Source organism: Oryza glaberrima, chromosome 9 (genome assembly GCF_000147395.1).
Source record: "Oryza glaberrima chromosome 9, OglaRS2, whole genome shotgun sequence".
Lineage (NCBI taxonomy): Eukaryota > Viridiplantae > Streptophyta > Magnoliopsida > Poales > Poaceae > Oryza > Oryza glaberrima.
The window spans coordinates 19,898,072-19,919,712 of record NC_068334.1 but is presented as its reverse complement, the minus strand read 5'-3'; the positions used below and the strand labels follow the sequence as shown (position 1 = coordinate 19,919,712).

The following is a 21,641-nucleotide window of genomic DNA, read 5'->3' as shown; positions in this document are numbered from 1 at the left end:
GACGAGACACTGAAAGTGGGACCCAGTAAATCGCGAGGCCGACGTGGAGCACGGTGCTGATGTGACGTCGTCCAACCGTGTCGCAGCGGCCAGCGAGGATAAGGTAAATAAGCAAACTAACGGCGAAGGCGCAAATATATTTGCCCGTAGACAAACTCAGAATTCACACGCAGTCGATTCTCAGGTGCTCTTAACAAGCTCAAATTTGACCAGCGTTCTCAGCTTCTCTTAACAAACTCGAATCGATTACCTCGATCGTGAGTTTACTCACGTGCTGTAAACGAATCTACACAATTTAAACTAGAGATGATGTTATTACTCAAACAACGACTAAATGCTCATGGTATATGACAAGATTTCACAAACTGCCAAAATCTGCCATAGACTTGGACAAGAGTCTCTCGAGCTTCATAGATAAAAGTTTTTTTTTTTTAACACGAAGAGAGCGTGGAGTACATAACGAGCTTCGTTTCAAACCATGCCTGACCAAATTTAAGCTCGAGTTTTAGAGGATAAGAACGACGCATAGGCATGACAAGCCCACCGATTCTTCTTGGTCACCACTTGTACTATGCACCTTATCTTGAATGGCGATTTTGATTTGCCTGCTTGCCAAATCAAATGTCAAAAATCCTACGAATTGATCGAAAACGCTATCACGATTATCCCTTCTATAACCATATTAATTTACCCCCAAAAAAAACACGTCAAACTGATTTGGAGTGAAGCAACACATTCTGAGATATACGAAAAGTGCACCAAAACTCCAAAAAGTGATGCGATCATTCGCTTTTCCCATCATGACTCAAGATGTATTGAGAGCGAAGTGTTGTTTGGATTGTAGTACATCAGGGAGAGGATATTCTCTCACTTTTTTTTTGTCGTTCAAAATGTTATAAAAAATTGAAAGAATTTAGTAAGATAGATCATTATGTAATATGTTATTTCACAAACATGCAAATTTAAATTCAATTTACACAAGTAAAAACAAAAATAACAAGTTTAACTTGGAATAGATCGTATAATTCGTTGTTAAGTTTCACATCATACACAAAAGAGGGGATATTGTCTTGAGGGACAAAAAAATCTATCTCCCACAAGGTACACTATTCAAGTGTGTTGATCTCTAGTATGAATAATTAAAGAGAAGATAACCCTGCTGATGAGCGAAAGATGCTCCATCAACGAGACAACCTCCTAGTTGTCGAGGACTTTGTCTCGCCAACCATGGTCCAGCAAATACGTCGACATTTGGCTCGAAGAGTAGCACGGTACAAGTAATCTAGCGTTTCAAATATTGTTGCTGCGCCGCGAAGTTCTAGGGAATGTATAGTATGAAATGCAGAATGTCAAACACATTTTCTACAAAGCCTGTTTGAGAGAACTGAAATTATTTGACTGATGTATAATCTGGTCTTTATAATAAATAAATGAATCAGTACAAAGCTGAAAATTTACCATAGAAAAAAAATTATATGCTCCAAGAAAACTTTTGTACTACTAGCAAACGATCGTTTAGAAGCCATAGCTAGGGAAAAGTGCCAACGAAATTCAAAATGTAAAATCAGAAAAGAAAAGATCGCTAATAAACAGTACTATTAATGCATACTCCTTGCTCTGGCCCTAACACGTGAATTCCACGGCAGCATCTTGTCATCAGTACAACAAAATTGCAGCTGTCACAAACAGTTCACATGTACTGTCAGAAGAAGAAAAAAACACCGTTGTTTCCTCCATGCTACAGTAAATATTAAGGACAAGAACAAAACGGGAGGAAGTTTCAGGCGGCTTATCATGACGCGTCGCGATCTGATATGATAAGGCCTGCAAGCTGCTGGCGCGCTGGTGATGCTGATAGCCGAACGCGAGTTCTCCCTCCGTAAAAAAAAAAAAAAAAAAAAAAAAAAAAGACAAATCCTGCTTTCCGTGTCCAATGTTTGGCCGTCCGTCTTATTTAAAAATATTATGAAAGAAATTAAAAAGACAAGTCACGCATAAAATATTAATCATGTTTTATCATCTAACAACAATGAAAATACGAATTATAAAAAAAATTCATATAAAACAGACCATCAAAGTTGGACACGGAAACTCAGGGTTTGCCTTTTTTTTTTTTTTTGGACGAAGGGAGTAGTAGGATAGGAGTACGGAGAACGCGACCACCATGTGCTTCCGTACGTATCGCAATCGGCATCTTCTGAATGGTTGGAGACAAGTTGGAGTAGTCGTCGTCGATCCATCCAGTAGGCGTCAAGCGCTAAGCTGCGGGTTTTGCAGTAATCAGCAGCTTTCGACGACGAATTCTCTCGCTGATTGGGTTCTAATGGTCTGCCTGTCATTTTGATGTGGTTTTCTTATCCTTTTTCCACTGCGATTTGCATGTGTTTTGTCGCGGTGGTCGGCAACCGATGTGCAGGATTCTCTGGTTTGATGCGATTCCGAGTCCAGGAGCGTCGGCTCTTGCAGACTGCAGCCACCAAAATGTTTATTTAAAATACAAGGCGAATCTTAAGCTGTATTTAGTTGGATCCAAAGTTTGGATTTTGGTTGAAATTAGAAATGATATATGACAGGTTGATGTGATGAAAAAGTACTGAAGTTTGGATCCAAATTTAGATCTAAACACAGTCTTAAAGGTTAAAGTTAGGAACAGTAAGTTTTGTTTTTCACTAGGTAGTACTCCTACTGATTTGGGGAACACGAGAAAAACTACTCCGGTTTTTTAAAAGAGAAAAAAAAAAACTACTGCAGTGAATTTCGAAGCATTTTTCACATTTGAGTATTGGTTTTGGTGTGACACTGCTACTGATTTGGTGTGCATGAAAAGCGTCTCAAGTTGCCAAAAGTTCGTACACTGATTTACGTACTGCAATTTACAAGTGGGCCTGTCCATCACCATGTACAGTGAAGTACTTGAAGTACTTTTAGGCTGTGTTTAGTTCAGCGCAAAGTTTGTATTTTGATTAAAATTAGAGATGATGTGATTGAAAAATTATGTGTGTATGATAGGTTGATATGATGAAAAAGGATTGAAATTTGGATCCAAACTTTAGATGTAAAGACAGCCTTACTATCTTGACCTCATCCGGACCATGTTTACTCCGGTACTCCTATGATTTATGACTGCTGGAGCCTGCATCATCGTTGATGATCCTTTCATCCGGGCTGTTCAGACACCGAAAGGCCGGTTTCGTTCTTCAGAAAAATGATGGTGCCTACCCCGGCTGTAATCTCTGCAATATCCTGTATTCCTGTTCTGTCCTGCCGTACTTGCCTTGCCTCCCCGTCCCTGTCACTCGCTGTTCACTCGCTTTTGTTCGTTTTCTCAAGACGGTGTTCACTCGCTTTCTCTCTTTATGAAACTTTGCTGCTCGTATATTTTCAAAGATTAGATATTTATAAGAAACTCTGTTGAAGCCTGAACAGTCCTACGAGACAGACAACGCTGGATCGGTAGCTTTTGGCCGGTCCTCAATCTGATCTGAATCCGAATTACTCCATGTCCGATTTACTTCGAGGACGCCTAAAAATCCTCTAATTTTCCAAGTAGTATAAAAACACGTTAACTTGCAGGTTTTCCCCTCTGTTTCTGTTTCGCGCACACTGTGAAAAATGTTCGTGGCAGTGTTGTACGACCCGTGCCAACTGTGCCAGGGGTGTGACACGAGTGGAGTGTACGTCGCCAAAACGGCACGATCCGACACAGAAATCTCCGGGAGGAAGCGTACAAAAACGCGGTCGAATTCACGCCGCACGTCGGCACCCCAGGCATGAGAACTACCCGCGCCGGCCGTTTCCTCCCCGCCTCCGCGCGCCCGCCGCCTGGTTCGCGCGGCTAATCATGCACGCGCACAGCGAAACCCGGAAAAACCCATGGCCGATAGCCGGCTGGTTCGCGGCTAATCATGCACGCCGCGCGGCGAAACTGACCGTTTTTTTCCCCCTGCGAAACCATGGCTCGCTTCCCGGGCCACTCGTCTAATCATTCACGCGCACGCGGGGCGGGGGCGCCGGCGCGGCGGCGAGACCGATCGACCGGTGTTTTTGCCCGGAAAAACCCATGGCCGCCCAACGCAGGATTTCGCGTCTCCTGGGTCTGACCGGTTTGACGGCCCGGAGAGTTGGCAAAGTTGGCGTTTTCTTCGGGAGCGCGTGCCCCGTGTACGTACAGACCCGGGGGGTACAGCGTAGCAAACGTAACGTGCAGCTCACACCGGGTCAGGTGCGGAAAAGGGAAAACACAGAGAAAAATGTCGGCGTAAGCAACCAAAAATGTCAAAATGTCCACAGTTCATAAAAGATTAAAGAATAAGAGCATACTCTAAAATTTTACATCCTATTACATCAAACGTTTAACACTTGCATGAAGTATTAAATATAAACTAAAAAAGAACTAATTGCATAGTTTGCGACTAATTTATGAGACGAATCTTTTTAAGCCAATTGGTAAATGATTTGACAATGTGGTGCTTACAGTAAACATGTGCTAATGACGGGTTAATTAGACTTAATAAATTCGTTTCGTGGTTTATTGACAGATTCTGTAATTAGTATTTTATTAGTGCCCAAACACCCTATATGATATTCTATATAATACCCGATATAGCACACAAAAACTTTACGCTCCTGGATCTAAACACCCGCAAGCTAAATTTTCACCTTTTGCACCTAGGCACGAGCATGACCAGGTCCGTCGACAGCAGTGGTGATGCCTAACATTTGCTCGGTTACTTTTAACCTGTTAAAGTTGAGCGATTTATAATCTACAAGAGTTCAAATACTGATTACGTACTCCAACATAGTAGTATTGTATACGACTGAACGTTTGTAGGTGTCTTCCAACATACTCCCTCCGTCCCAAAAAAAGACAAACCCTGATTTCCGTGCCCAACGTTTGACCGTTCGTCTTATTTGAAAATTTTTTAAAAAAAATTAAAAAGACAAGTCACGCATAAAATATTAATCATATTTTATCATCTAACAACAATGAAAATACAAATTATAAAAGTATTTCATATAAGACGAACAGTCAAAGTTGGACACGCAAACCCAGGGTTTGCCTTTTTTTTTGGACGGAGGGAGTATGTTACGACACACGCATGAGTACGGCGCGTGTTTACGTCACCAAAAGAGAAAAAAATGGTGAAGTAAGATTACCGTCCTTTTTGTTTTGTTTTTCTTATGGCAAACGAGCGATTTAATGTGATTTTCTGTACTTCGATTGGAATTGTGCACAATATTCTATCCAGCAATGTTTGCGATGTACAAAGTGAAAGCGAAGAATAATAAAGCTTCTCATTTGACGCTTCAAACCTAATGAAGCGACCCTGTTAGGCTGTTACCGGAACCGGAGAAGCAGCAACCAGTTTTCTTTTGCAACTTTCCATAAAACCAATGGTTTAATCACAAATTGCTCGCCAATTTGTCGTACTTAATGGCATCATACTGTTGTGCAGTACCTATCATTCAGGAATCAGGACTTCAACAGGAGGATGCAGGGTAGGTTGCCTGTACATATAGATATGCAACGTTTCTTGCGCAGGCAAACTTTCCCCCCAAAGATTCAAAGCATTAAGTAATGACCAATGAGAAGATTAATTAGGCAGAAAATTATACAGATCTAACTTACTTATTCAGACTTGCACGCGTAGGATCGAATCACAAGAACTAAGCCAACCAGAGAAGGGTGAATGGTTGGTATATCCAAAAACCGAAAACTTTTAGCGGAAATAAAAGTTACCCTCGAAATCGATGGATCGCAGTCTGACCGAAGTAGTTGAGCCGGTCTGACTGCCTGATGAACGTCGGTCTGACCGATATAGATCGATCGGTCGAACCGCCGAAAACACCTACCGCCGACTCTTGTCGCCGCCGGTCTGACCGCCGTGTGCCCGCCGGTCGGACCGCCGCGATGCCGCCGGTCTGACCGCCGGCGTGCCGCCGGTTAGACCGCCAAAACCCGGTAAACACAAATCGAAGAACTCTTAAAGTGGATGACGACTTTATTGATTCTCTCTGTGTTTACAAAGTGCACCAACAGCACTCCTTACAAAAATTTCGACTAAACTCGAAACCCTAACTCAAAACTCAACTCTATTGCTCTCTAAAGCGATACAGGGAAGCCTCACGCTCCCCCTCTATTTATACATGAGGTAGGCAGCCTAAAGCCATGAACCAAACTCATACTAGGAGTCCTAAACACCTTAGGAAACCCACTAGTACAAGAAAGAAACTTTACATAACCAATCGTACCAAATTTGGACTCCTTCCAAATTCGACTCCGCATCCCATACTCACACAATAACTCCATCGTATGCCATATGGAAACTCCATCAACCACGTGCATCAACTCTAGCCTAAGTATCCCGCATGATCTCTGACCACCACGGACGTCGTCTTATCCCCAAGCCGACTCCCTGTCTATCACCGCAAATACTCTCCCGAGACATCGAGTCACCTACACATGGAACAAACAAAGAAACCATATTCCGAGACCAAGCTATCTCCAACTTGACTCATTAGCAGCAAACAATAGTATTACATACGTATAGTATCCATCTAGAAGTCATAATCATGAAATAAACTCGGATATCCAAATAAACAACCCGAAACCGAAACCAACACAGTGTCGGCCGGTCAGACCGCGGGCTGCGCCGGTCTGACCGCGCGATACACGCCGGTCTGACCGGCTACCAGAGCCCGGTCTGACCGGTCCACATAAAATGATAAATCCTGCAGATTCACCTGTGAAAACCAATCATCTGCAAAACCACTTCGTGATTAATTCCAAATACAAAATCAATAATCTCCAATGCCCAATTGTTCATCACAGAATAATAATCAAAAACACCTTTGATTTTACAATCTCTCCCTTGATGAACACATTGGCAAACTCATAAAAATGTTTTGATATTTGGTGGTAAAAGGCACACTTCGTACAAATGTACACATCGTGCTCAAAAATCCAAAAGAAAACTTCTCACCCTTTTTAAAAGAAAGAAATTCCCAATTGAACTAACAACATGCTCTTCCCAAAAATTCACTTTGCTTCTCCAAAAAATCCAAAAATTTCACATTACTTCTCCCCTTTTTGACAATGATTTCATCAAGCATAGGAATTATGTTTATTAATGTTCAAGAGCTTAGCATACATTTAGCATATCAAGTCATATGTTGCAATAAAAAGAAGATAAACCCATCTATAACAAAACAAGCATGTATTAAAGTATAACCATGAACCAAAGATTTTACAATTAAGCTTGAATCAACAATCAAAATTCATGATTTCATATGATTTATAATGCAACATCTTAACAAGCACATAGGTTGAAGAATAAACACTAAACACATAGACCTATTGCATTTATCACTCTTTCTCAAATAACCTTTAGCACAAAATAACCAAGAGAAGTTTTTTAACTTTTTCTTTTCTTGAGCCTTTTTGCTCATATTTTTCTCTTTTTATTCCGGGTACGTCCCTGTCGTCAAGACTGTTTCCAGGGATTCGGCACCCATTATTTTGCTCACATCGAATACGTCCTTGTCGTCAAGACTGTTTCCAAGGATTCGGTATTCATTTTTTTTCATATTTTTATTCTCTTTTTCACAATGAGCAATTAAAGCTATTTGAGGAATAACAAGTCAATAAAGCATATATATATATATATATATAGCATTTATAAATCAAACCATATGCTAGCATCAACATTGCATATTTTCTTAATTCAAGTATAGAATTTAAGTGTCATGCCTCATATCTCTTAAAAGCAAAATCTAAATCTCATGAAAAGACTAGAATACATACAAGCTATGCTAGAGACAAATAAACCTTCAAAGTATTGTTAGCATGCACAAGAAAATACCATATGCATAAACAAAGCTCTCTTTTATCAATTTTTTCATTGTCATATTATTGCTTGATAAAACCATGAGGTACAAACTCCCCCTCAAACCATGCCAAAAGGATGAATTACGCCCAATTCACCACGAAGAAAAGCAAAGCGATTAGAATCCAAAGGTTTAGTGAAAATATCAGCAATTTGCAACTTTGTGTCCAAAAACTGCAACTCAATATCTCCTTTCTCAACATGATCCCTCAAAAAGTGAAAACGAATATCAATGTGTTTTGTGCGTGAGTGTTGAACAGGATTCTTAGCAATATTGATAGCACTAGTATTATCACAAAATAGAGGTACTTTCTCAAAAGTAAGACCATAATCTTTCAAAGTTGATAAAAGCCAAAGAATCTGTGAACAACAACTAGCAGCAGCAACATATTCAGATTCAGCAGTTGATTGAGCAACACTAGATTGTTTCCTAGAAGACCATGCAATCAATGATGTACCAAGAAAATGACATGTTCCACTAGTACTTTTCCTATCAATTCTACAACCTCCAAAATCAGCATCGGAATATAGAAGATGAAGTAGAATACCAAATTCCAAACTCAAGTGTATGATTCAAATACCTCATTATTCGCTTGACCGCTTGACGATGTGAAGCACGAGGAGAAGCTTGAAAGCGTGCACACAAACACACAACAAATTGTATGTCTGGCCTAGAAGCAGTTAGATACAATAAAGATCCAATCATACTTCTATATTCCTTTTGATCAACAGCTTCACCATCTTCATCAGGATCCAGCACAGCTGTAGAACCAATTGGTGTTGAAATTGGCTTGCAATTCTCCATCTTGAACCGTCTCAAAAGATTCTTCGTATACTTCGTTTGATGCACAAAAGTACCTTGAGGTGTTTGCTTAATTTGCAATCCCAAAAAGTAGGATAACTCACCCATCATGCTCATCTCAAATTCCCTGCGCATAGTCTCAGCAAAATCTACAACCAAAGCGTGAGTCGAACAACCAAAGATGATATCATCCACATATATCTGAACGAAAAGTTGATTATCACCATGCTTAAGAACAAAAAGCGTTTTATCAACCTTGCCCATTGTAAAACCTTTCGCAAGCAAAAAGTTCTTAAGTCTATCATACCATGCCCTAGGAGCTTGTTTTAAACCATACAAAGCTTTAGACAATTTAAAAACATGGTTGGGAAAATCAGGATTTTCAAAACCTGGTGATTGTTTGACATAAACTTCCTCCTGTATAAAACCATTTAGAAAAGCACTTTTCACATCCATTTGATACAATTTAAAACCTTTTGAAGCAGTAAAAGCCAACAAAAGTCTAATTGCCTCAATTCTAGCAACAGGAGCAAAAGTTTCATCAAAATCCAAACCCTCAACGTGAGTAAAACCTTTAGCAACAAGTCTAGCTTTATTTCTCACAATCAAACCATCCTCATTTTGTTTATTTTTGAAAACCCACTTGGTTCCAATGACATTATGTCCAGAAGGTGGTTCAACTAAAGTCCAAACTTTATTTCTCTCAAAATGTTCAAGTTCTTCATGCATGGCGTTAATACACGATTCATCAGTTAATGCATGTGACACATCTTTGGGTTCAAAAGAAGCAACAAATGCAGAATTTGCACAAACATCATGAGCCGTTACCTTTGACCTTGTAGTCCGCTCACCTATATTACCAATAATTTGTTCTGGCGGATGTCGTCGTTGAATGTGCAAAGGAGCAGCGACTTCTGAAGTTGATCCACGTTCTGTATCAGTACTGTTCGAAGTTGAATTCTCTGGAGGACCATCTTGATCAGCATCAACAGTACCCGAACCCGACGAACCTGGCCGGTCTGACCGCTCCTCATGAGCCGGTCTGACCGGAGGTGTGCCGGCGGTCTGACTGGCCTGGCGCCCGGTCTGACCGGCCGCGCCGACCTCATCGTCGTCGTCGTAGTCGCTCTCGTCTTCAAAAATACGACCATCCTCCCCCTGAACCTGTGACAGTGTACCTGAAATATCGGGTCTAGTACCTGGACTAGCCTCATCAAAAGAAACTTCGCAAGTCTCAACAATCTTGTTAGTCCCTAAAATAAGTACACGATAGCCACGAGTGTGTGCGGGGTAACCAAGAAACAATCCATCGGTAGAGCTTGCCTCAAACTTATCCAAATTTCCAGATTTCAAGACAAAGCACTTGCAACCGAAAACACGCAAATGTGAAACTTTGGGTTGATGACCAAATCGAAGTTCATAAGAAGTTTTTCCAAGTTTAGATCGCAAGAAAACTCGATTTGAAATATAACAAGCAGTGTTAATAGCCTCAGCCCAAAATTTTCTAGGAGTTTTGTATTCATCCAACATTGTTCTAGCCATCTCAACCAAAACACGATTTTTCCTTTCAACAACACCGTTTTGTTGAGGAACACGAGGAGAAGAAAATTCATGTTCAAGATCTCTTTCGTTGCAAAATTGAAAATGAAGCATTTTTAAACTCTCCACCATTATCACTTCGAATTCTTCTCAAACCAGGAAATTCAAGCTCCAATCGAAGAAACAAACCACGAAAGTGTTGAAAAGCTTCATCCTTAGTTGCCATAAAGAAAACCCAAGAATATCGAGAAAAATCGTCAACTATAACCAACACATACCACTTTCCTCCAACAGATTGCACTCTAGCTGGACCAACAGTGTCCATATGTAATAGCTGTCCCGGTGCATCCGTCATCACAGAAACAATAGGAGCATGTGAAGTAGAAACCATCTTAGCATGACGACATGGTGTACAAACCAAATCAAGATCTTTCTTAAGTTTAGGCAAACCACGAACAAGATCCAAACCACTTAACCTAGTGAGATGATCAGAACCAACATGTCCAAGTCTACGATGCCAAAACATCACATCTTTATCAAACTTAGCAACCAAACATGTTATCACAGGTGAAACATAATTTTCAAAATCAGCTTTAAACACTCTTCTATAGCGAGAAATATTCAGCACAGAATCACCACGAGAATCAAAAACTTTACTTCCAGTTTCTTAAAGTGAACTTCAAACTCTTCATCAACAATTTGTGAAACCGAAAGCAAATTGTACTTTAAATCCTCAACCAAAGCTACATTCTTCAATTCAAATTTATCATTTACCTTAACCATACTTGTAGCGACAACGACACTAGTAGAAGCATCAGCAAAGACAATTGATTCAGTCTTGGATGCCTTTTTGAGGGAGGAGAACCAATCTTTATCATCGGTCATGTGCCACGAACAACCGGAATCGACAATCCACACGTTCTACTTCCTTGCCACCAAAGCCTACACACAAGTAGACGTCGAAGCCTCAGTACTGGGGTTAGATGATAATAAAAATTTAGGAATCCAGTACTGAGACACACGACCAGAAGATCCAATAGGCATATATCCACGTGCAAAATCAATTTTGGAATTTTCAGAAAAATTCCTCCGAGGCCGGTCTGACCGAGGTACAGTGGCCGGTCTGACCGGGGGCCGGTCTGACCGCCTCTGTACCGCCGGTCTGACCGGTGCCCGGTCTGATCGAGGCTGTTCAGCCGGTCTGACCGGTCGCCGGTCTGACCGCGGGACCCACGGCGGTCTGACCGGTTTCTTCGAGGGAAAACCAGATTTTTGCCACTTTGATTTTGCAAAAGCAATCTCTCTCTCCTTTTTCTGTTTATGAGCTAATCTGAAACAAAAATCAACAATATGTCCATCTTTTCCACAAAAAGAACAAGTATATTTTTCACGTTGTTTAGACACATTGGTAGAGCTAGAAGATTTAGCAACACAAGCAGAAACAGGAGGTTTTGCATGCACAACATTGGATTTTGAAGAAGATGCACTCATAGTAGACATGATACCAGCAGATTTAAACACAGTTTTATTTGTATCAGGTTTAATCAAAATCTCACCACTTCTAGCACCAACACCTAACACAACAGGAGGATGTCTAGAGTTATGAGCATAAGGATCAAAACCTAAACCATGGTTATTTGTGCTAACCTTTGATTGATCCAAAATCATGTTGAGGTTCTTTTTACCATCAGAAAATCTTAGCAAAGAATTTTTCAAATAAGAAACCTCTTTTTCCAAATTAGCACAATTTTCACAATCTACCATTACACCTTTGCTTTTCCGACATTTGGGACAAGAAAGCACTTCATTGTTTTTCACAACATCTTCCATGTACTCAACACGACCTAAAGTATCTTTTAGTTTCATCTTATTCAAATTACATGTTGAGCAATCCAAAACATCATGATGTTGTTTTAACTTTTTAGCAGAAATCATGTTAAACATCAAACTAGCATAAAAAGCAATTTGATATTTTTGCAACAACTTTTTAGTTAAAAACAACTCATCCAAAGTGCATGTGTGCAAAGCAAAACTACAAGCAAGAGAAGGTCTGTTTTTCAAATCATGTGCAGCATTAACATGTCTAATTTTTGAAATCTCATTCATTAAAACCTCACAATTTTCACAATCATCATCATTAGGAATAAGAGATTTTAACCTATCAATTTCAGATTTAAGAGATTCAATGATAAACTCCTGTTTTTTATACATCTTCTCACACTTTTTATTTTTTGCACTCAAAATATTAATAGCTTCCTCAAAAGCACTCACCTCATTGTTTTTATACTCTGTGTCAGATTCACCACGCGCCATGAAGCAAACATCGGAGACGTTCTTTCCCTTGTCATCATCTCCACTTTCACCATCTACATCACTTAGTGGCTCGAAAGCGGCGCAAACTTGTTGAAAAGCCTTCCTAAGATTCTCCATCTTCCTCCCTTGGTTAGAACCCTTCGACTTGTAGTTGTTGGGCTTGTTGTTGTTGGTCTTCTCACCATCTTTGTCTTCTCTTTTGCCTCTCCCAAGCTTAGGACAATGCGAACGAAGATGATCAATTGAACCACATTCAAAGCAACGATTTGGACCACCTCTTTTCCTGTTCCTGGCATTATTCATAGCTCGAGCAATTCGGTTAGCAACCAAAGCCAAATTCTCCTCCTCGATTTGTTCGAGTTGATTATCGGATGTGGCATTAAAAGCAGCAAGAAAAGAAGGCATAGATGAAGAAGCATCAACAACCAAAGAGGAAGAAGAAGAAACCAAAGCACTCGATTTAGAATCAACTTTGCGAGAAAGAATATTCATCTCATGTGTTTTTAATTTAGTATAAAGTGAATCCAAAGTCAAAGTAGACATGTTAACAGACTCCTGAATAGATGTAACTTTCATCTCCCAAATAGACATGTCGAGACCATTCAAAAAGTGACGAGAAATCTCAGATTGTGGATAATTAACATCATAAGAAGAATCAACAGATCTAAGATCACTCAAAATTTTATTAAACCTAGAAAGATAGTCATCCAAAGCTTCTCCAGGTTTCATCTCTTTAATGTTATTTGTTCCTTGATGAAAATTCTTCAAAGCATTCCAAATCTCATGAGCAGTTTCAAGATGTGCAACACGATCATAATCAGAACGAGAAATCCCACTCAAAAGAATGTTGCGAGCTTTGCAATTTTGTTCAAAAGCAGTTTTTTCAGCAGCAGTATTAATAACTTCAGGAATCACATAAGCATGAGAAACTTTTCTCCAAATATCATAATCTTCAGCCATAATGTAAGATTGCATCCTACTACACCAATGAGAAAAATCCGTTCCATCGAAAACATGAGGCTTAGTTGAAAACCTAGCGGGAGTAGCCATGACAAAAACTTTAGATCGATAAAAATCCAAAGAAGAAAACAAGGCTCTGATACCAATTGTAGGATCGTAAAGGGCCTTTCCCACCCCAAAAGCTAGCTATTGAGGTGAGGGGCTCCCCCACTTATATCTTAGGTCCTTTGCCCTTCCACAACCAATGTTGGACTATTCAACAATCTCCCCCTTCACACATTGGTGTCCCTCAGCCTTTCACGGCCCCTTCACCGTATCCGGGCCCCACCGGCCCACGGTCCATCAGGTATACGGGCCCCGCAGGCACCCACGGTCCATCAAGCCTTCACACGTGTCCATCGGGCCAGAGATGTTAACCTAGCCAGGCTCTGATACCAATTGTAGGATCGAATCACAAGAACTAAGCCAACCAGAGGGGGGGTGAATGGTTGGTATACCCAAAAACCAAAAACTTTTAGCGGAAATAAAAGTTACCCTCGAAATCGATGGATCGCAGTCTGACCGAAGTAGTTGAGCCGGTCTGACTGCCTGATGAACGTCGGTCTGACCGATGTAGATCGATCGGTCGAACCGCCGAAAACACCTACCGCCGACTCCTGTCGCCGCCGATCTGACCGTCGTGTGCCCGCCGGTCGGACCGCCGCGATGCCGCCGGTCTGACCGCCGGTGTGCCGCCGGTTAGACCACCGAAACCTGGTAAACACAAATCGAAGAACTCTTAAAGTGGATGACGACTTTATTGATTCTCTCTGTGTTTACAAAGTGCACCAACAGCACTCCTTATAAAAATTTCGACTAAACTCGAAACCCTAACTCAAAACTTAACTCTATTGCTCTCTAAAGCGATACAGGGAAGCCTCACGCTCCCCCTCTATTTATACATGAGGTAGGCAGCCTAAAGCCACGAACCAAACTCATACTAGGAGTCCTAAACACCTTAGGAAACCCACTAGTACAAGAAAGAAACTTTACATAACCAATCGTACCAAATTTGGACTCCTTCCAAATTAGACTCCGCATCCCATACGCACACAATAACTCCATCGTATGCCATATGGAAACTCCATCAACCACGTGCATCAACTCTAGCCTAAGTATCCCGCATGATCTCTGACCACCACGGACGTCGTCTTATCCCCAAGCCGACTCCCGGTCCATCACCGCAAATACTCTCCCGAGACATCGAGTCACCTACACATGGAACAAACAAAGAAACCATATTCCGAGACCAAGCTATCTCCAACTTGACTCATTAGCAGCAAACAATAGTATTACATACGTATAGTATCCATCTAGAAGTCATAATCATGGAATAAACTCGGATATCCAAATAAACAACCCGAAACCGAAACCAACACAGTGTCGGCCGGTCAGACCGTGGGCTGCGCCGGTCTGACCGCGCGATACACGCCGGTCTGACCGGCTACCAGAGCCCGGTCTGACCGGTCCACATAAAATGATAAATCCTGCAGATTCACCTGTGAAAACCAATCATCTGCAAAACCACTTCGTGATTAATTCCAAATACAAAACCAATAATCTCCAATGCCCAATTGTTCATCACAGAATAATAATTAAAAACAACTTTGATTTTACAGCACGCTTAATTCAACACTTCCCAGCTTCCTGTAATGTTTGTATAGCCATCAAAGCAAGGGCTGTGTTTAGATCCAAACTTCAGTCCTTTTCCATCATATCAACCTGTCATACACACAATTTTTCAGTCAGATCATTTTCAATTTCAACCAAAATCTAAACTTTGCGCTGAACTAAACACATCCAAGGATTCTCCAACGGGGAAAATTTCTGGGATTAATCAAGTTCAGAAACGGGGCATCCAGGTATGGAGATTGTCAAGAAACAAGCACGGATGGACGATCGCTGCCTGTTTTTGGTTTCTTTTCACTATTCATGTCCTCAGTCCTCGAGCAGGTGCACCATTGTCCCCAGGGCCATGGCAATGTGCCAAATTGCCAATGCTTGTCATGAATATGACAACGCTAGCTAGCTCAGCGGACCACGGCTAGAAGCACAGTGGCAACATCGCCACCAGTGTCGTGGTCGTTCGCCGCCCACAGTTGGCAATACCACTGCATTTTAGTAGCCTTTCATGCATGTTCTGCCTAATTCGTGATCGAAGAATCATGTACTATATAATAACGTATAGATTATATATTTATATGTAGGGGTAGGGAAAATAAACAGTTTAATCCAAGAAAACTATAATAGCACGTACTAGTAGAAATTATGTTATCTTCCTATTGTTTGACATAAAATGTACTATCTCTGTTTTACAATTACTTCTTGTTCTAATTTTATTCTAAGTCAAATATTTTTATTTTCAATCATCATTTTTTTATATATTATGAAAATATTTCTCATTATACGTTAATAACATAAATCTTACAATATTAAACTATAAATTAATGTTTGACTTAGGATGAAAGACAAAGTACTCTAAAATGGACCAGTAGCGTGAATGTCTCGGTCAGAATAAATATGTGAACCCTGTAAAATTTTCACGTAAAAGTAATATACCATGTATGCATATGTAGTAGTAATATATACTGAAATTTTTTTTTAACATTTTTGATAGATAAAGTTATGCACCATAACTCTCCGCAATCACAGCAAAGATTCTTTCCTGACATGACTAATTACTGAACATCATTTTGAAACTCAAAACTATAACCAAAACTTTGCGCAACCATTCGACAGAAAGAAATGTAGTACTTCCTCCGTTTCATGTCTTTGATTTTTTTTTCAAATTGTTTGAGTACGATTGAATTATAGAAAAATATAGCAACACCTAAAACACTAAATTAATTTATGAATTTTACATTGGATATATTTTGATAATATATTAGTTTTGTGCTAGAAATGATGCTATATTTTTCTATAAACTTGATGAAACTTAAAATTTCTAACTAGAAAAAATAATCAAAACGATGTATAGTATGAAACGAAGGTAGCAGTATATTTTCATACCCGTACATGAGTACAACAGCTATTTAAATGGGAGAAAATCTTCCCTTTTCAATCAATCATAAAAAAAGATCACCAAAATCCCTCCCCCAAAGAAAACACACACAGTACAATCCAAATCACAATCGACGTCCTAATCGCACGCGCTTTTAATCTCGATTAAACTACTGAACGTAAATAGCACAACTATCCATTCCCTCCCCCAGCCAAAGCTATAGCATAGAGCGACCTTTCGATCGTTCCCTATAAATCACCACCCCTCCTCGTCGCCTCCCTTTCGCTGCTTACATGCAAAAAAAACTCCCATAAACCCCTCCTCTTCGAGAAAATCCCTTTTTGTTCAACCACGACGCGAATTCCCAAGCAACCCCCCACACCCAGCTGAGTAGCTGACGCAGCACCAGCAGTCGCGGGGAAAGGGACACGTCTCGCCGCCCCAGCTTCCCGCCTCCCTCCCATCCCGCGGCCGCGGACGCGTCCAAGCCACAGCAACAGCAACCACTCCGACGAACACCTCGCCTGCGCGATGGTGGCGGCGGCGCTGGACGCGATGGCGGGGACGAGGTGGGGGAGGTGGCTGGGGCTCGTGACGGCGGTGTGGGTGCAGTGCATCTCCGGCAACAACTACACCTTCTCCAACTACTCCCACTCCATCAAGACGCTCATGGGCCTCACCCAGCTGCAGCTCAACGGCCTCTCCGTCGCCAAGGACGTCGGCAAGGCGTTCGGCCTCCTCGCCGGCCTCGCCTCCGACCGCGTCCCCACCTGGCTCCTCCTCGCCGTCGGCTCCCTCGAGGGCCTCCTCGGCTACGGCGCGCAGTGGCTCGTCGTGTCCCGGGCCGTCGCGCCGCTGCCCTACTGGCAGATGTGCGTCTTCCTCTGCCTCGGCGGGAACAGCACGACGTGGATGAACACCGCCGTGCTCGTCACCTGCATCCGCAACTTCCGCCGGAGCAGGGGCCCGGTGTCGGGTCTGCTCAAGGGCTATGTGGGGCTCAGCACGGCGATCTTCACCGACGTCTGCTCCGCGCTGTTCGCCGACGACCCGGCCTCGTTCCTCGTCATGCTCGCCGTCGTGCCGGCCGCGGTGTGCGCGGTCGCCATGGTGTTCCTCCGCGAGGGGGAGGCCGGCGGCGGCGCGGACGGGCGTGAGGAGGAGGAGGACGGGCGGTGCTTCGCCGCAATCAACACGCTCGCCGTCGCCATCGCGCTGTACCTCCTCGCCGCCGACCTCACCGGCGTCGGGGGAGGCGGCGGGGTCGTGTCCGCCGTCTTCGTGGCCGTGCTCCTGGTGCTCCTCGCGTCCCCCGCCGCGGTGCCGGCGCACGTGGCGTGGAAGTCCTGGATGAAGACGCGGAAGTTCGCGAACGCCGACGTCGAGGAGGCGGAGTCCGCCGCGTCCGCCCCGCTCCTCGTGGCGAAGGCTACGGCGGCGGCGGCGGCGGCGGAGGCGCGCGGCCCCGGCGAGAAGCCGGTGCTCGGGGAGGAGCACACGATCGCGCAGGCGCTCATGTCGCTGGACTTCTGGCTCATGTTCGCGTCGTTCCTGATGGGCGTCGGCACGGGGCTCGCCGTGATGAACAACCTGGGGCAGATGGGCGTCGCCATGGGCTACTCCGACGTCTCCCTCTTCGTCTCCATGACCAGCATCTGGGGATTCTTCGGCCGCATCGCCTCCGGGACCATCTCCGAGCACTTCATCAAGTTCGTCTCCTTCTCCCATCCCTTTCCCCTTCCATCTCCGTACACAAAATTGAAGCGCAAAATCCCCAGCGCTTATTATTCCAAAAAAAAAAAAATCCCCAGCGCTTACTGTCGCCATAGATCCGTAGCTCCGTAGCACGGATTAGGTGTGGCATTTTCTTTCGCTAGAGTTGGAATCTTGGAGCCCACTAGCCCGCCATTGGTGATGGATGGGTGCTGCAACCATGTCGGCATCCGTAGTGGTGGTGCCCAGGTTGGAGCAAGGCGAGCATTTCCAAGACAGAGTCAAGATGGTCAATAGAATTTCAGATATTGCAACTTGCCCACTTTAATTGTAGTACTATAGTATGATCATTATACTAAGCTGTAGGATTCCCAGATTCCCTCGGATACATCTGCCTAGGAATAGGATGGATCAAGTTGACAGACTGAGAGAACGAGAGAGCTTAGTTGGGATTGGGGAAAATGGAGGTTTTGGTTCTAGTTGGGAATGGGGGAACTGAAGGGTTTGGTTCTTGATTCCTTTGGAAGGATGGTTTACACTAATCTGCAATATAATTAGCAATTGTAGAGACAAATAATCATCTTTAGGTATCTGCACCTGCTGGTTAGAATGGTGATAAGATAGCAGTAGCACAAGTTGTGTTTAAGCTGTACCCCGTAGTACTTATCTGCAGGTACTATCCATGGAGAATTGGTAGTCCTATGCTTTCAGTGGTCACTACCTAAGTACCTAACTGCAGTCCATACTATATGGTTACTCAATTCACATGTATAGAGTACATGTTACCTTTCTGTGTTAGTGGTCATGTGTGCATAGCACATCATGTACAGCTGGTGTTTCCATTAAGAACTGTTATCGGATTATCAACATTGGCTTCCTTTTCTTTTTTGGATCAACCTATTCTGGAAGAGCAATTCGACATATTATTAGTCTGACCAAATTTATGTAAAACTAGGGAGTCAATGTCTACAACTTAATGTGTCCACTTCGTAGTCTTAATCCAATGTTCATTTCATTTCTGTATGCGTTTCCCTTTCCTCAAATATTTTGCTGAGCTTCTGAACGTGACAAAATTTCAGGACAAGAGCAATTCCACGCCCCTTGTGGAATGCAGCTTCGCAAATCCTGATGGCCGTGGGCTATGTTGTGATGGCAGTTGGTATGCCAGGCTCCCTCTTCGTCGGCTCCGTTGTGGTTGGCATCTGCTACGGTGTCCGCCTGGCGGTCACCGTGCCAACAGCATCTGAACTGTTCGGTCTCAAGTACTACGGCCTCATCTACAACATCCTCATTCTCAACTTACCACTCGGCTCCTTCCTCTTCTCTGGCCTTCTTGCTGGCCTCCTCTACGACGCGCAGGCCACCAAGGTACCCGGTGGTGGCAACACCTGTGTTGGTGCGCACTGCTACCGCCTCGTGTTCGTGGTCATGGCGATTGCCTGCATTGTCGGGTTCGGTTTGGATGTCTTGCTGTGCTTCAGGACCAAGAGGGTGTATGCCAAGATCCATGAGAGCAAGAGGCAGAGCAGGTCGGCAGTTGTGCAGAGGGTAAGCTAGCCAAAACCTACAGCTATGAGAAAAATGGTACAGATTCGCGCAATTGCATCAAGATTCAATGATTCAACGAGTGCAGGTTCTGTAAATTTTGTGCAAATAAGAGGATCCCATGTCTTGATTCTTTGGAATTAGATGGATGGATCCATTCAATCGGTATAGTTTAACTGCCACGGAGGTTTCTAGGGGCTGATTCGAGCAATGTTTGCCCTGTGTGTGTAATTCAGTACTAGTACTGACTACTACTGACTGAGAGGCTGCAGATTGTGGAGTTGTCTGATCCCTCGGTGTAATCAGTTTAGTCAGTGTATCCTTGAGGAAATGTATTCTCGGTTTTAGCCTGTACGATGAATTGTTGTGCAATTAGCCTGTTGGCATATAAATTCAGATCAATTCAAGCCATTCTTTTTGGAACATTGTTAAGTACTCTATTTATTTTGAGCATGAATGGATGTACTCAGTTACTCAGAGTCTGAAACTAGAAACCAATCAACCATCGAGGAATTGGAATATTGGATGAAAGAAAACTAATCTACTGGGTTATATCTCCAAAGTTAGAAATGGCGAACCTGCCGGCCGCCGTCGCGGTCGCCGACTCCACCCAAGCGAGATCGTCGCTGTGCCGCCGCTGGCGAGGAACCAATCGGTGCTGGTGCGGGTGACGGCGACGCACCCATTCTCGGATGCTTGCGCAGAGGAGGATCTGGAGCTCTTGGCTGGGGATCGCCGCCAGCAAAGGGAAGGGGAAAAACTGCCTGGCGCCTGCTGGACCGTAGGCTTCAATCTGGGCCGTCCAATGCAGCGGATGTGGGGAGCACGAATCTTGGAAGGGACTGCCTACACATTTGTCGGGTGATTTTTATTTTTTTACACTTAGATTTATATTCAACGGACTACAAAATAAAATAACTAATACAAATTTACTTATTCAATATTTTTATCAAAATTATAGTGCACTTACATATCATATCAACTAAATTTACATATGTAATTTTTGTTATATAGGATTGTAATTTTATATTTTAAATACTTACATGTCATATTAACTGAATTTACAAATATAATTTTAGTTATATAGGACTGTAATTTTATATTTTATAGAAAATAACAAATACATATTTACTTACACTTTATTTTTATAAAAATTACAGTGCACTTACATGTCATATCAACTGAATTTACAAATGTAATTTTAGTTATATAGGACTGTAATTTTATATTTTAAAGAAAATAACAAATACATATTTACTTACACTGTATTTTTATCAAAATTACAGTGCACTTACGTATCATATCAACTGAATTTACAAATGTAATTTTAGTTATATATGTCTGTAATTTTAGTTACATATATAAGTTATAGTGTAATTACATTATGATTGTATTGTAATTACATCTACCAAATTTCAAAAAAAAAATTATCGGTAAATATATAAAAAAATTGAATAGAACATGTTTCTAGCGATGGTAGATTTGTTAGGCATGGCTGCATGGTGGTGAAATCTAGTGTGGGATCCTAGCTTTGGCTTGGTTCAGACTTACGCACAAGATTCAAGTGCAGAAAAGGTCGTCCCGTCCAGCGATCGTCTCCACTCCTCATGCCCAAAGGGACGAGCACAGTACGAACAAGATCATCCCAACCGGCTGACCACGCATGCAGCCTCCACCATCGTGCGGTCAGCAAATCTGTGAAATCACCCGGAAAAAATCACACGACAGATTTCTAGCGAAATCGATCTTGGAATACTTATGGAAAGAGCCCCATGTACTTGGGAACAAAATGTGTTGAAAGTTGAAACTATAATTATCTGTAGTTCGTAAAAGAATCATTCTT

General features: G+C 42.4%; 1 protein-coding gene across 1 annotated transcript; it reads left to right on the top strand.

Annotated features, from left to right (window-relative positions):
* Nucleotides 1–16,792: 16,792 nt before the first annotated feature.
* Nucleotides 16,793–20,209, top strand: LOC127784571 (protein NUCLEAR FUSION DEFECTIVE 4-like). Its single transcript, XM_052311902.1, has 2 exons — nt 16,793–18,249; nt 19,333–20,209. Exons 1-2 carry the CDS (start codon nt 17,072–17,074, stop codon nt 19,808–19,810), a joined length of 1,656 nt encoding a protein of 551 aa, XP_052167862.1. The 5' UTR covers nt 16,793–17,071; the 3' UTR covers nt 19,811–20,209.
* The last annotated feature ends 1,432 nt before the right edge of the window (nt 20,210–21,641 follow it).

Excerpts from the sequence above, each read along its gene's own strand:
- LOC127784571 (XM_052311902.1), top strand. The coding sequence starts at position 17,072 with ATGGTGGCGGCGGCGCTGGACGCGATGGCGGGGACGAGGTGGGGGAGG. Across the intron at positions 18,250-19,332 it reads ATCTCCGAGCACTTCATCAA|GACAAGAGCAATTCCACGCC; the intron begins GTTCGTCTCCTT and ends ACAAAATTTCAG.